Source organism: Pteronotus mesoamericanus, unplaced genomic scaffold (genome assembly GCF_021234165.1).
Source record: "Pteronotus mesoamericanus isolate MK-2021 breed Mesoamerican mustached bat unplaced genomic scaffold, CSHL_Meso_final contig_163, whole genome shotgun sequence".
Classification (NCBI taxonomy): Eukaryota; Metazoa; Chordata; class Mammalia; order Chiroptera; family Mormoopidae; genus Pteronotus; species Pteronotus mesoamericanus.
Window position 1 is genome coordinate 15,825,957 of NW_026555064.1, and position 13,876 is coordinate 15,839,832.

Genomic DNA, 13,876 nt, shown 5'->3' on the forward strand with positions numbered 1-13,876 from the left:
TGTTTAAAATACGCCAAAGGTTCCCTACTGCGCGGGCGGTGAAACTCTAACAGGGCTCTTCCCAGCCCGCCCCGGCCGGCTTCCCTGACCCCATCTCGCCCTCTCGCCCCCTGGGCTTCCGCTGGGCTTCCGCCGGCCTTTCGTCTGCTCTCCCTCCAGGCCTTCACTCTCCTGGCTCTTCTTCTTGACATCACGCCCTCAGATCGGACACTGCTCCAGCCCTGCACCCAAGCTCTCTCATTCTTTATCCCTTTGCCCTGCTTTATCTTCTTCACTGCATCGATAAGTATCTACAATTACCTTATCTCCTGTAATACAATATAAGCTCTGTTAAAGTAAGGACCTTATCCTCTTGTTGCTGTTTTCCCAGTGTCTAGGGTCAAATATTTCTTGAATGAACCAAAACTAAACACAATATAGATAACAAAAATACAAAAAAATTTCCTTCAGCATTCATCATTTTAAAAGACCAGGAAGAGAAAGTTTATCTTCTGATTACCTATAGTATGCACTGTAAGAATAAAAAGAATAATGTTTAACTTCACAAAGTAAATGTTCTTTATTTTTAAAATTAATTTATTTTTGCCTTTTTATTGAGTTTATTGGGGTGACACTGGTAAATAAAATCAGGTGCCCAATCCTACAGCACATCGTCCGCACACTGTACTGTGCGCTTGCCACCCCGAGTGCCCTCTCCGGCCAGCGCCACTCACCCGCTGCACCCTCCTAAGCTTCTCCACCCCTCCGCCCCGGCAATCATTTAAAATACAAAAAGCTTACAGCAAAAATTTACGTTAACATTTCTACTGTAGCTTTACAACAGAACTTCCTCCCAATAACATTTGGAGATTAAACTTAGACATGGTTAACCAAAGACTACCAAAAATTTTAACATTGCTGAAAATTCAGTATAAAGACTGCAAAAATGAAGGTGACATATACTTACATTTGGTCCTTGGGTTTCCTGCAGCCATTTAAGAATGTGGGTCAAAGAGAAAGTTTTAAAATAATTAAATATACTCTGTGTATCAAAATACAGTAACTTAAAATAATTTAAGTTGAAAGAGAAGTTAATACTGAAATAACTATTTTGTAGTTACCTCAAATATGCTGTTGAGCAGTGCTCAGGCTTCTCAAATCAATAATTGTTTTCTTTTTTTTTTCTAGTTTCATTGAGATAGTATCACATACCACACATTTTACACATTTGAAGTGTACGATTCAATGTTTTTAGTGTATTTGCTGGGTTGTGCAATCTTCAACTTGTTTATTAATTTTCCGCACTCATGTATTTATGATAGAAAACTCAGAAGAAAGTGTGTGAGCTCTTGCTCTGCAGCATATATTGTCAGGCTGGCTCAGACAAACTCATAAAAGTGACAAAAACCTTAGAAAATACAGAAAGGCTTACTAGAAAAAAAAACTACTTAATTTATAGACAACTGTATTAACATCTCACTATATTTTCTTCCACTATTTTTTCTTTGGCAGTTTTTTTATTGGATTTTTTATTTTTAGGTTTTCTGTATACCTACGCATAAATACATTGCTGTAAACTTTTTAATAACTGTTAAAATTTACTGAACACAATATTTACCAATGTTCCAGACAGTATTAACTATTTAATACTCTGAAAAATCTACGAGATTATTTCCATTATGAACAAAAAAATGATGTACTAAAAGGTTAAGTAACAAGTTCAAGATTATGCAGGTAATAAGTATTAGAGCAATATAAACATTACACAGCCAATTGCATCATATTCCAATATTATGTTTTCTCAACAGTTTTCTCAACCATGTTGCTACTTTGGACATTCAAGCTATTTCTAATATTTCACTATGATAAATAAAGCTATATAGATATCTTTTCTCTTTTCTATCATTTTTCTCTTTTCTTAGTATTTCATCCTTAGAATAATTTCCCAGAATGAAAATCACTCTGCCAAAGGATATGAAACTTTTTAACGCTCTTGATGCAATATGGTAAAAATGTTCCCCCAAAGGGTTGAACTGATATTCACTCATCAGTAATGAGAGTGCCCATTTCACAAAAACCTCATAATTACTGTCTTGTTTTGAAATCTTTGTTAATTGTTGCTTTAGCTTTACATTTCTCTTATTACCAGCAATGGTGAGCATTTCTTTAATAACAGTGCATCAGTTTCATTTCTTCTTCTGGGCACAGTCTGCCGTCATCTTGAAAATTAAGTTAAGAACTGTTCTAAACCTCCACTGATACTTAAACGTAAAGCATTTAAAACTTGAGGGTTTCCTTAATAGCAAACATTTGAGTTACCAATATTAAAATGCAGCGTAAGTCTCACAGCCAACAGAAGTACAGTTTACTTCTATTGTACAACACAAGAGAAGAACCATCCTTACTTCAGTTTTTAAAAGGCATGAAATAATTTTCTACTTCATTCTTGCTTAAGTATTTTCGGAACTGATGGCTAAATTTAATGGATATAGAAAAGTTGGCAAAGTTGGCTACTGTCTATCATTCCTTTTGATGACTAAATCTATAAATAAATAAGAGAAAATATTTCCCAGTATCACAAAAGGATATAATAAGGGTTTTCTAACAGCAAAGAAGCCATCCGGGCCTCTCTAATCATAGGACGAGCCATCAGGGTCCGCCGTCTCCAGTAATACTGGGGGGGGAAGAGACAGCGGGCGTGAGGCTCTGAGAGCCACGTCTGCTGAGGAGGGGGCGCGGGCAGCCTAGGCATCGCATGGTACAATAAAGCCTTACATGGTCTCCTGTTCCAGCCAGATGGATGCACACGGGTCTGTATTTGCTGTTCCATTCTCTAGGCACAATAAATTGGAACCTATTTAAAATAAAACATATCAGTAAATTAGCTCTGAAGGGCTTTTGATACAAACTTTCAATTCTTAAACATTGCAAAATTTAATTATTTGGGAGAAAAGATCTTCTGAATTTTGATACTAAAATTGTAATTGACTAATTAAACTGATGTTTACCTAAAAGTAACAAAGATACTGTAAATTTGCTTTATGTATTCAGTTACAACAGAAACACAGAATTTACTGTAATTATTTTTTACCTTGTTTAACACTACAACTTTACAAATGCATAATGAATTTTCTTATGGGAGAGACATCAATGTATATGATTTATTCTTAGAAAATATAACCCTTCAGGGGTTGCATTCTCAGACTACAGGAACTGCAATTCTGAGCTTATTCTGCTTGGTAAGGGACAATATCACTAGCAATCTGTTGTCAATAAACTGTTGACTAGGACATAGACAATTACATTTAGGATGGTTTCAATGATTATTTCTGTTCTGTGCTCATGGGAACAAACTCTCAATTTTCAATCTCATAATAAAAATTATCAATGTTAACAACTCTCCTTCATTTTGCATTCTTAGCACTATCCTACTTCTTGATATTTTGAAGATTTTGGGGAAATACACACATTAAAAAATGTTTCCTATATAAAGTGGGACATCTCTGTGATTATTTGTACTTTTATTTTGTCCCATGGCAATGGATTTAGAGACTCCATTACTGGAGAACAGCTTGAAGTTAACAGAATTTCTTATTATAGTACCAACTGACCACTCATCTAGTACAGGCTCATTAGTAAGTTTGCTCAGATTATATCATCTTTTCACAGGACGAATGGGTACAGGCCAGAAAGGACTGGGCCAGGTGTAGGCCAAATCAGGGCAGTAAGATTCACTCTTTTGATAACCAGGAATTAAGACAGATGCTAATTAGAGTTCTGTGGGGCTGTGAAAGCTATTTTCTTGTCAGTTGCATGAAAAACAGAGAAAGGTAGCCTAACCACAGAAAAATGACATGCACATGAGTCATAAAGCAGAGATAAGACACAATGAAGCACCCAGCGAAAGGACGTATCTACTAGGGGGGACCCCCCAAAAAACCCAGAATTATCTTCTGGAGGGCAGGCCCCTTGGTAATACAGGCTTCCCCGCCTAAGTGAACATTCTAGAAACCCACTGTATCAGCGTACAAGCTGGTGTTGTTGTGAGAGGCCTCCTTTGGCTTCAGTGAAGTTTCTTTTTGAAGACTCAACATACTTGCCAATTCACAATGGGTGATATAGGAGCGCACCTGCCCACGCCACGCTGAGTGTTCGGCTGTGTTTGACCAAAAACAGCATGACCCCTGTGCCCCACCCTCCCTGAGTGACTTTTTTTTAGTTTCCCCAGATGAAAAAAGTCCTCAAAGGAAATGTTTTGCCGATGTGGAAGAGGTAAAACAAAAATGTCAGAAGCACAAAAAGGCATCAAAATTGACGAGTTCAAAAACTGTTCTGAGCAGTGAAAAAAATGTCTTGATAGATGTTTATCAAATGGAGAGTACTTTGAAGGTGACTGAAGTTTAAACATGTAAGAATAACTACACAATTTTTTATAAATAAATTCAGGGTTTTTTGGGAGGGGGTAACCTTTTGCATGTAGATCTTGATGGCTTCCCATTTCCAGCTTCCAAAAATTTTTGGGTTTTTTTAAGGAAAAAAAAGATATAACTGACATTTAACATATTACTTTCCGGAGTATAACATAATGATTCAATATTATGTATATACTGTGATATGATCACAATAAGTCTAGTTAACATTTATCAACAGTTATAAAATTCTTTTTTGCTATGAGAACTTTTAAGAATTACTTTCTTATCAATATTCAAATACACAGTACAAAATTATTAACTATTGCCACCATGTTGTACATTACACCCCTAAGACTTGTTGTATACCTGAAAGTTTGTACACTTTGACCACCTTCACCCATTTTGCCAGCCTCCCCATCCCCCGCCTCTGGTAACTACCAGTCTGTTCTATCTATAAGTTTGAGGTCTGTTTTTTTCAGACTCTACATGTAAGTGAGAGCATATGGTATTTGCCTTTTTCTCTTGGCAAATCTAGCTAAAAGTTTGGCTCCTTTGGATCTTTTCAAAAAACCAGCTCTTAGCTTCACTGATCTGTTATATTACATTTATAGTCTTTATTTCATTATGTCTGCTGTGATCTATGCTATTTTCTTTCTAACTTCGGGATTAGTTTGTTCTTCTTTTTCTATTTCCTTGGGGTGTAAACTTAGGTTGCTTATTTGAGATCTTTCTTTTTTCTTAATATGGGTGTTCATCCCTAAGACCTTTGGTCTTAGAGCTGCTTTTGCTATATTCCATAAGCTTTGGTATGTTGTATTTTCATTTTCATTTGTCTCAATGTATTTTTTAAAATCTTTTAAAAAATTTATTGATTTGAGAAAGAGAGAGAGAGGGGGAGAAGTTGTGGGGAGGGGAGAGAGATAAATGCTGATTTGCTGTTCCTCTAGGTTGTGCAGTCATTGGTTGCTTCTTGTATGTGCCCTGACCAGAGATTGAACCCACAACCTAGGTATATCAGGACTATACTCTAATCAACTGAGATACCTGGCCACGGCCTAGCTCAGGTATTTTTTTTATTTATTCTTTGACTCACTGGTTTAGTATTACATTGTTTAATCACCACGCATTTGTAAATTTTTGAGATTTCTTCTTATAACTGATTTCCAGTTTTATACCAATATGGTTAGAAAACATTTCTGATATGATGTTAAACTCCTTAAATTAGTTGAAAGTTGTTTGTGGCCTAACATATGACCTATCCTGGAGAATTATCCCTATGTACATGAAAAGAATGTGTATTTTCCGGCTGTTGGATACAATATTCTCTAAATGTCTGTTAAGTCCATCTGATCTAAAATGTAGTTTGAGTCCAAAGTTTCTTTATTGATTTTTCTGTCTGGATGATCTATCCATCCTTGAAAGTGGGGCACTTTCCCTACTTTAAAATAGCAGTTCCCTACTATTATTGTATTGCTTTCTATTTCTTCCCTGAGGTCTGTTAATATTTGCTTTATATATTTTGCTCCTATGTTGGCTGCCTATATATTTACAAATGTTATATCCTCTTGTTAGATTGACCCTTTCAATCTTTACCTTTTTTTTTTTTTTGTCTTCACCCAAGGATGTGTTTATTGATTTGAGAGAGAGAGAGAGAGAAACATTGAAAGGTTGCCTACCATATGTGCCCCAACTGGGGACAGAGCCCGCTGCCTAGGTATGTGCCCTGACCGGGAACTGAACCTGCAAAATTTTGGTGTAAGGGGAACTTTCCAACCAACTGAGCCACTTGGCCAGGGCGATGCATTTCTTATGTTTCTCTTTTGTTCCTCTATTAGAGATTTTAGTTTTGTGGTTATCACGAGACTATACAAAACATCTTATATTTATAATATATTTTTAGCTTATAACCACTTACGTTCAAATGCATACCAAAGCTCTATGATTTCACTCTCCCTCTACCCCATGTTTAATGGGCATAATGTTAACTAATTATTGTAATTAATGCTAAGTAATTTCAAATAACATGGCATTGATATTAATTTTTAAAAAGATTTTATTTATTTATTTTTAGAGAGAGGGGAAGGGAAGGAAAAAGAGAGGGAGGAAAACATCAGTGTGTGATTGCCTCTCATGCGCCCCTTACTGAGGACCTGGTCTGCAACCCAGGCATGTGCCTTGACTGGGAATCAAACTGGGAACCCTTCGGTTCACAGGCCAGTTCTCAATCCACTGAGCCACACCAGCCAGGGCAATATTATTATAATTTAAATGGACATAAACAAATTAGCACTTTAACTCTCAGAATAAAAATTCTTACCTTGCAATAACAGATTCAATTGGCATGATATCAGGCACATAGTGGGCCATAGGGGAGACAAAGTGTCCATCCAGGATCTTACAGTCTGACTGCTCTTCAATCTAAATGAAAAGCAAAACTAAGATGTATACATGTAAACTAAGATATCTTGGTCTATATTAGATAGAAGTCTTTCCATAAAAAATGTCCATTCAATTCAAAACTTTTCCAAGGCCTAGTATGTATCCTTTTTGCTGCACACATTCCCTTTCCTTCTATATCCTTTACTACAGCCTAGTTGGGAAAGTAAACTACAAATCAACCTCATTTATAGAATGATATGCAATAACTCCAAATAAAGTACTAGTTAGAAGAACATAACAATTTACAATTGTAAAAATAACTTACTACAATTAAATAAAGGTTGATATCAACTGTGTTAGAATGGCTCATTTTCAGGCAATCTATTGATGAAATAGCCATGTCAACACATTAAATAAGGAGAAATGTGATATTTACATATATAGCAAAGGCATTTCCTAATGTTCAATGCCAAAATTTTTTTCCTCTCAAATAGTTTTAATTGATTTTTTTGAGTGAGAAAGAAAGAGAGATTTGTTGTTCTACTTATTCATGCGTTCGTTGGTTGCTTTTTTGCATGTGCCCTGACCAAAGACTGACCCCACCACCTTGGCGTACTGGACTATGCTCTAACCAAATGCGCTACCCAGCCAGGGCCAGTATTTTTTTTTTTTAATAAAATTTTTTTTTATCAGGCCAATAGTCAAAATTAAATTAGCAGTAAAGATCCACATATTTTCATTAAAATAAAAAACAAACAACAGAAAAACATGTGTCTGCTGACATCATATATATCCAGCTTTATTTAAAACAAAAATTCTACCCAATGTGACAACCTAATTTATTAAATAATCCACACTTTTTGCAAGTGACATAAAATGCAACTTTACTCTGAAATAAATTTCATAAATTTTGACATGTTATTTTCAATCCTTTATTAGCTATTAGCCTTGTATTTCTGAACCAATGTCATGCTGTGTTGATCATGCTGAAGCTTTATAATACCCACTGATATGTGACTGAACCAGTTTTTACTTATTAGTCTTCTGTTTCAGGTATTCCTGATCTGATTGTGTTCTCACGACTCATCCCAAAGTAATTTTAGGAGAGTTTATGGACCTAAGTTCTAAACTGAATGTTGTAATTGTGACTGTACTGCATTTTTTACAAATGGTACAAAGACCTAAGATGTGTGTAATGTGAAAATTTTAATCCATCTTTACATTTTAGTCATCACTGTGCCTGCAAGTATAGTTTTAAAGTTTTCTTCTTATGTATTTTAGAAAAACAAATTATTTGTTAAAGGAAGTAGTTTAAACTTACATAAAGGGAATAATAATTCAACAAACAGTGTTGAGATAATTGGGAACTTGGTAAGAAAAAAAGCAATTTTAGAGCCATACCGAATACAGATTTAAAAATTAAGCAAGCTACACCTCAACAGTAAAAAGACGATAACCCAATCAAAAACAGGCCGAGTATTTCATAAATATCTCCCCAAAGAAGATACACGAATGGCCAATAAGCACATAAAATGCTCAACACCAGTCAGTAGGGAAAAACATAACAAAACCACAAAAAACACATTTCACACACACTAGGATGGCCAGGAGAAGTACAAATATTAATGAGAATGTGGAGAAAGTGGAACTTAGACGCTGCTAGCTGGAACGTGAAGTGGTGCGCTTTGGAAAAGCAGTTGCTGTTTGTTAAAAAGTTAAACTTAGAATTACCATATCAGCCAGCAACTTCACTCCTCAGTACAGATCCAAAGAATTAAAAGCATATATCCACAAACACATTTGTACAAGAATGTCCATTGCATTATCACGTGTAATAGTCAATAAAGCAGAAACCACACAAATGTCCATCAAGTGATAAGTGGATAAATGAAATATCATATATCCATTGATTCAGCCATACAAAAGAATTAAATACTGGCACCTGCTTCAGAGAATCCTCAAACTTTGCTAAGTGAAATAAGCCAGACACAAAAAGTGAAATCTTCTAAAGATATCCAATATGTGAAAGTGAGGCAAGTGCAGTTACTTGGTTGTGGGCAGGGAGGGATGTGAAGCCCACCCATTTGTAGCCCTTCCCAGATAGTATCCAAGTACATAAACCTAGAAATATTTTACAGAAAAGCATGTGGCTGCTTAAAAACAAAACTATTTCAAATACAGTAGGCCCTTACCTAATGTTGTGGATAGGTTCTGTGACTTTAGGAAAACAATGTATAAGGAAACCAATTTTAGCTCAGGCTGCTAAATAAGAGTTAAGTTCCTAGAGTATCTCATTACACTGTAACAAAATTATATTATTCAAAGACCTGCTGTATATTTTCTTATCTTCTCTAATTTTATAGCATTTTTCTTTCTACCATTTTCTCAGCAATTAATTATATCCCATGCCACTTCTTGATATTTAATGGTTGTTTTTGCTAATAACTTCTCCTGTAGTAATTCTCCAACTAGAGTGCTTCCCTGTGTTACTTCCACTTCTTCTGAAATGTCGAATAATTTATTTTGACTCCCATAAACTTAAAGATAAAAAATGAGGCTCAAAAAGATCCAGCCCTAAATATTTTCTTTCTTATATTAAGGCAAGTATATGCTCCCAAATATAAATGAATATTAACTATTATAAGCATCCTGTTAGAATACATACAGCATTTTAAAATATTAAAAGAAAAATCTATACTGTACTCGTTTTAATGTTTACTGTTATTATACTCTTCACACTCAACCTATTCTTGCCACATATGTACGTTAAATCAGAATTTCTATAATTACATTTATTTTATGTGCATACCTTATCGATATATACTGGATAATCACTTGAAACCAGATTCTGACATTTTTCTCGATTTCCAATTATCTTTCTGAATTCAAAGAGTCTGTTTTGGTAAGGGGAAAAACGGAAAAGATTCAATATAGCCACATGTTGAGACTGATGAATAGTGAGTAAAAATTAGCAAGCCCAGTTCATAAAACACGTTACAATTTAGTTTCAATCTCAGAGAAAAAATTAGGCTCTTGATTTTTTGCAAGCTGGACATTTTATCTCAGAAAAACATGTGAGAAATACCATTGTTCAGAAAGTAATTAACATTATGACTCAAAATTAAAGGCACAAAACTTAAAAATTTATTTTCTTAAATCCAGATATTCCCATGAGCTACAGCTTTGTAGTCATTACAAATTCAGTTTACCCAAGAATGCTCAGTCCCTGGAAACTCTAATCAACTAGAAATTATTACAGTTAAAAATCTTGTTTGTGTTTCCACGAGCTCTTTATCTTTTTACAATCAAATTACTTTTAAAATAGTTCAATTTATATGGGTAAAATAAGAAAAATAATTAAAGAGAAAAAAGGAAATAATTTGTTTTTATATTGTTTAATGCTTAATTTTTCAATCACTTTATATATATAGCAAAGGACTTTAAAAGTGAAATAAAATTTTATTTATTTTTATTCTTTTTTAAAATTAGTTTTAGAGAAAGAGAGAAGACGGGGAGTGCGAGAGGAAGAGAGAGAGAGAGGGAAGGAAAGGAAGGAGAGGGAGAAACCCTGATTTGTTGTCCCTCTTGCTGATGCCTTCATTGGTCAATTCGTGTGTGTGCCCTGACTGGGGATCGAACCTCCAATCTTGAGGTACTGGAGCGGACAACACTCTTAACTAACTCAGTTACCTGGCCAAGGCCAAAGTAAAATTTTCAAAGTTTACTAAAACAAAGTCAGAACAAGCATTCAGAAAAAAATGCTTACCTTTTAAGATCCTCTGGTCTCCCCCATCCTCTGATAAAAAGTTTTGTGAGGAGAAGTCTCCGGTATAGAACATCTAATTTGCTCACACCCATCAGTAGTAAACAAACATCTATGAAATAAAATTTTAAATGACTTTAAAATATTTTATTTCATGCAGCACGTCAGTTTCCTAACCTCTTTACATAGGTAAAAATTAAAGATTGATCCATCCTCTTGGCAACTTTTAAATATATAATATAGTAGTGCTAACTATAGTGACCATGCTATAAATTACATCTCCAGAACTAATTTATTTTATAGATCCTAATAGTAGTCATCACAAGGAAAGAAGTATCAAGTTTAGTTTAACTAAACTTACAGTAGTAATCATTTCACAATATATACATATATCAAATCATTATTTTATGTACTTTATATTATATATCAATCATATCTCAATGAAACTGGGAAGAAAAATTAAATACTGAGATTGAACTATAAACCCTTAATTTATTCTTTTGCAAATAAGATATGAGGTACAGAAAAGAAGTACATTTGAGATGAAAGTACAGAAGATGAAATAGAACCCTCAGTTTCATTAAACTGTGAATTCCTCTAGCGTAAGAACTTCCCATCCTCAGCACAGTGACTGACAGAAATACTCAATATTTGTTGGATAACAATAGTAGTGGCTAAAAGAAAAGAAAAGAAAAAAGACCAAAAATAGTAGTTGCTAACAGTTATACAGTACTGTATTATTTGCCAGGAACCATTCAGAAAACCACACATACACAAGCACACATTCACGTTTAACACCCCCAACAACTTTGTAAAGAAGGATCGATTTACCCTAAGATGAGGAAACTGAGGCACAGAGAGGATAGGTGATTTACCTAAGGTCATACAGCAAGTGGGAGGCAGAACTGGGCCTGAATCCCAGGCACACAGCTCAAGATCCAATACTATAAACATTGTCTACTACACTCCAGTGCACGCAAAGTAATGCTTAATGCTACTACTTGTGTACCAGCATCTACCTTTCCCAAGTAGTTTTAAAGTTTTTGTTTTGCTTTTTAATATTTACCACTGTTTTTTTCAAATTGAATGGTGTAGTTTTGATTTTTGGGAAAAACCTGATTCAGGTTCAGGGTTTATTCTATTTAAAAAATGAAAGACGGAAACGTGTGTTTCCATCAATGAGCTTTAAGAATTCTCATCTATTTTCTTGGCCAGGTGGCTCAGTTGGTTGGAGCACTGTCCCATGCACCAAAGGGTCACGGGTTCAATTCCCAGTCAAGGAGCACGTCTAGCTTGCAGGTTGTCCAGACCCTCTACGTTATTTCTACATGTCACATTTTTTTCACATTTCCCTTTTTGTGTTCGCGCATCTTCTGTCTGATTAATCTCTGAAGACCGTAAAAATTTTGATTTTTAAAAAAATGCGGCCTTTCCTGCTCCTTGCCAGCACCTTTAACTGTAACCCTCACATCATATGAAACACAGGTTGTTCATTTTGTGAAAGTGGACCAACTTATACTTATGACTTGTACACTTTTAAGTTACACTTCAGTTTATAAAAACTTAAACAGCAACAACTACAATAAACAGCAACAACTACAACAAAGTGTAGTGAACTCCTAAGTTGTATCCTTTGTAATAAAGCTGTAATCATAGGTAGAGTGGTTTCCTGAGTTCTTTGAGTGTTCCAGCAAATTATCAATCCACAGGATGCACAGGAACCCCCAAACTTGTAGCCAAGTCAGAGTGTGGATGGCATCGGAAGCAGTGCATCCGGAGGACTGAGCCCTTAACACACGGGATCTGTGCTAACTCCCGCGGTGTTGATGTGTGACTGATTAACGTTGGAGTTGAACTGAAGCACGCGGGGTGAAAATGGAACAGCTCATTCTTCCCTAATGACCAAAATTCTGAATTAGGGCTCCGTATTGCAATGAGGAAGCCGAGCCCCCTCTTTTTAAAAAAATAAATAAGATATGTAACTCTATTCAGGGGGGTTCTATAGCATAAGGAAAGACAATTCTGAGACATGAATGATACTTCTAATTATTTCACTCCTTAGGTAATTCTGGAATTGTTAAAAAAAAACACGGATACATTTTTGTGTACATTTATTAAACTGCAATAGAACAGTGGCATGTCATTATAACACAGGACTTCGTTGTCTCTTGGAAGTATTATAGGCCACTTATGTTCTCTATAGTGTAGGAAAAGGAAGGGGGTTCGATGTCTTCCTTCGCGACACCCATGGCATCAACGGCAATAAACACACTCCATGTTAGTGTTAAAAAAAAAAGCCCAAATGGCAACATTCATTTTACAGTAAGAAGTACTAAACTGGTCGCGAGACATACCATTTTTCTAGATAATATTCTTCTAGGTTGATAATAGATTAAAAAGAAGTAAGACAAACATAAAAGTAGGAGGTTACAAGGGAAACGGGAAAGAACCTGAGAACAGTGAACTCTTCAAATATTTTGTAAACTACTATAAAATTGTTTAGTCATTTCTAATTCTCATCCCTATACTAGAAAAGCCATCCAAGTCGCTTTCCTTCCATGTGACATAGATGATCGGAGTCAGCTCTCCAAATCTAGAGCCAGCACATCCCTTGCTGTATTTACATGCCAGCAAACCACTGATCATGGAGAACAGAAAGCAAATCAGACACGCACTTAGCTTGCACAGATCTTCTGAAACCCCATTTCAGTCCCAAGAACAACATATAAAGACTAGGTTTTCTGGGGCACTCTAAATGTAGATCTTTCTAGGCACAACCAACTGCTATCCAGTGCCACCATGAAGAGAGAATAATCCCAGCCCGGGGTGAAGATAACACCATTTACCAAAAGGAGGCAACATCTGGAGCCGTACCAGATACTTAAAGCCCCCGCATCAGGCTAGTCTGACACGAGTGAGCTTCTGCTGAAACAGGACCCACTTTTGAAGTATGTATCAAGACAGACTGACATAACTGTCACCTATACTTTCATAGCCAATGAGACAGGGAAAAGGCAAAGTGAAACAGAAACAGAAATTCTCATACAGTGCCAAGGAATAAAAAGTCTTTCCTAAAAATGAGCTCTATGGCGAGTGGCACTCAGCAGCTCTTATGGCATCTAGTCCTTTTATCTCCTATCACTTTGGCACTTAAGCATTCAAACAGTGCAACCCCGATGTTTTCTGGACTTTTATCTTCATATAGTTGATACATATCTCACAATCATAAAAGATTTTTTTAAAAAATACCACCATGTACAAGTCTACTCCACAAAAATAGAGACCTAATTTTTATATTGTACCTTTATTTTTGAATTATTTATTTTCAATACAAGTTTAAGGA

General features: G+C 35.5%; 1 protein-coding gene across 2 annotated transcripts in view; it reads right to left on the reverse strand.

Moving 5' to 3' along the window:
• Positions 1-13,876, reverse strand: part of ABHD18 (abhydrolase domain containing 18) — a 31,533-nt gene that overhangs the window by 15,426 nt on the left and 2,231 nt on the right. For both annotated transcript variants that reach the window (XM_054563336.1, XM_054563328.1), the window contains exons 2-7: positions 10,537-10,645; positions 9,580-9,664; positions 6,709-6,809; positions 2,755-2,833; positions 2,567-2,653; positions 947-972 (exon numbers count right to left, since the gene is read on the reverse strand). In XM_054563336.1, coding sequence (XP_054419311.1) covers positions 947-972; positions 2,567-2,653; positions 2,755-2,833; positions 6,709-6,809; positions 9,580-9,664; positions 10,537-10,628 — 470 coding nt within the window. In that variant the 5' untranslated portion in view covers positions 10,629-10,645. The remainder of the gene's footprint in view (positions 1-946; positions 973-2,566; positions 2,654-2,754; positions 2,834-6,708; positions 6,810-9,579; positions 9,665-10,536; positions 10,646-13,876) is intronic.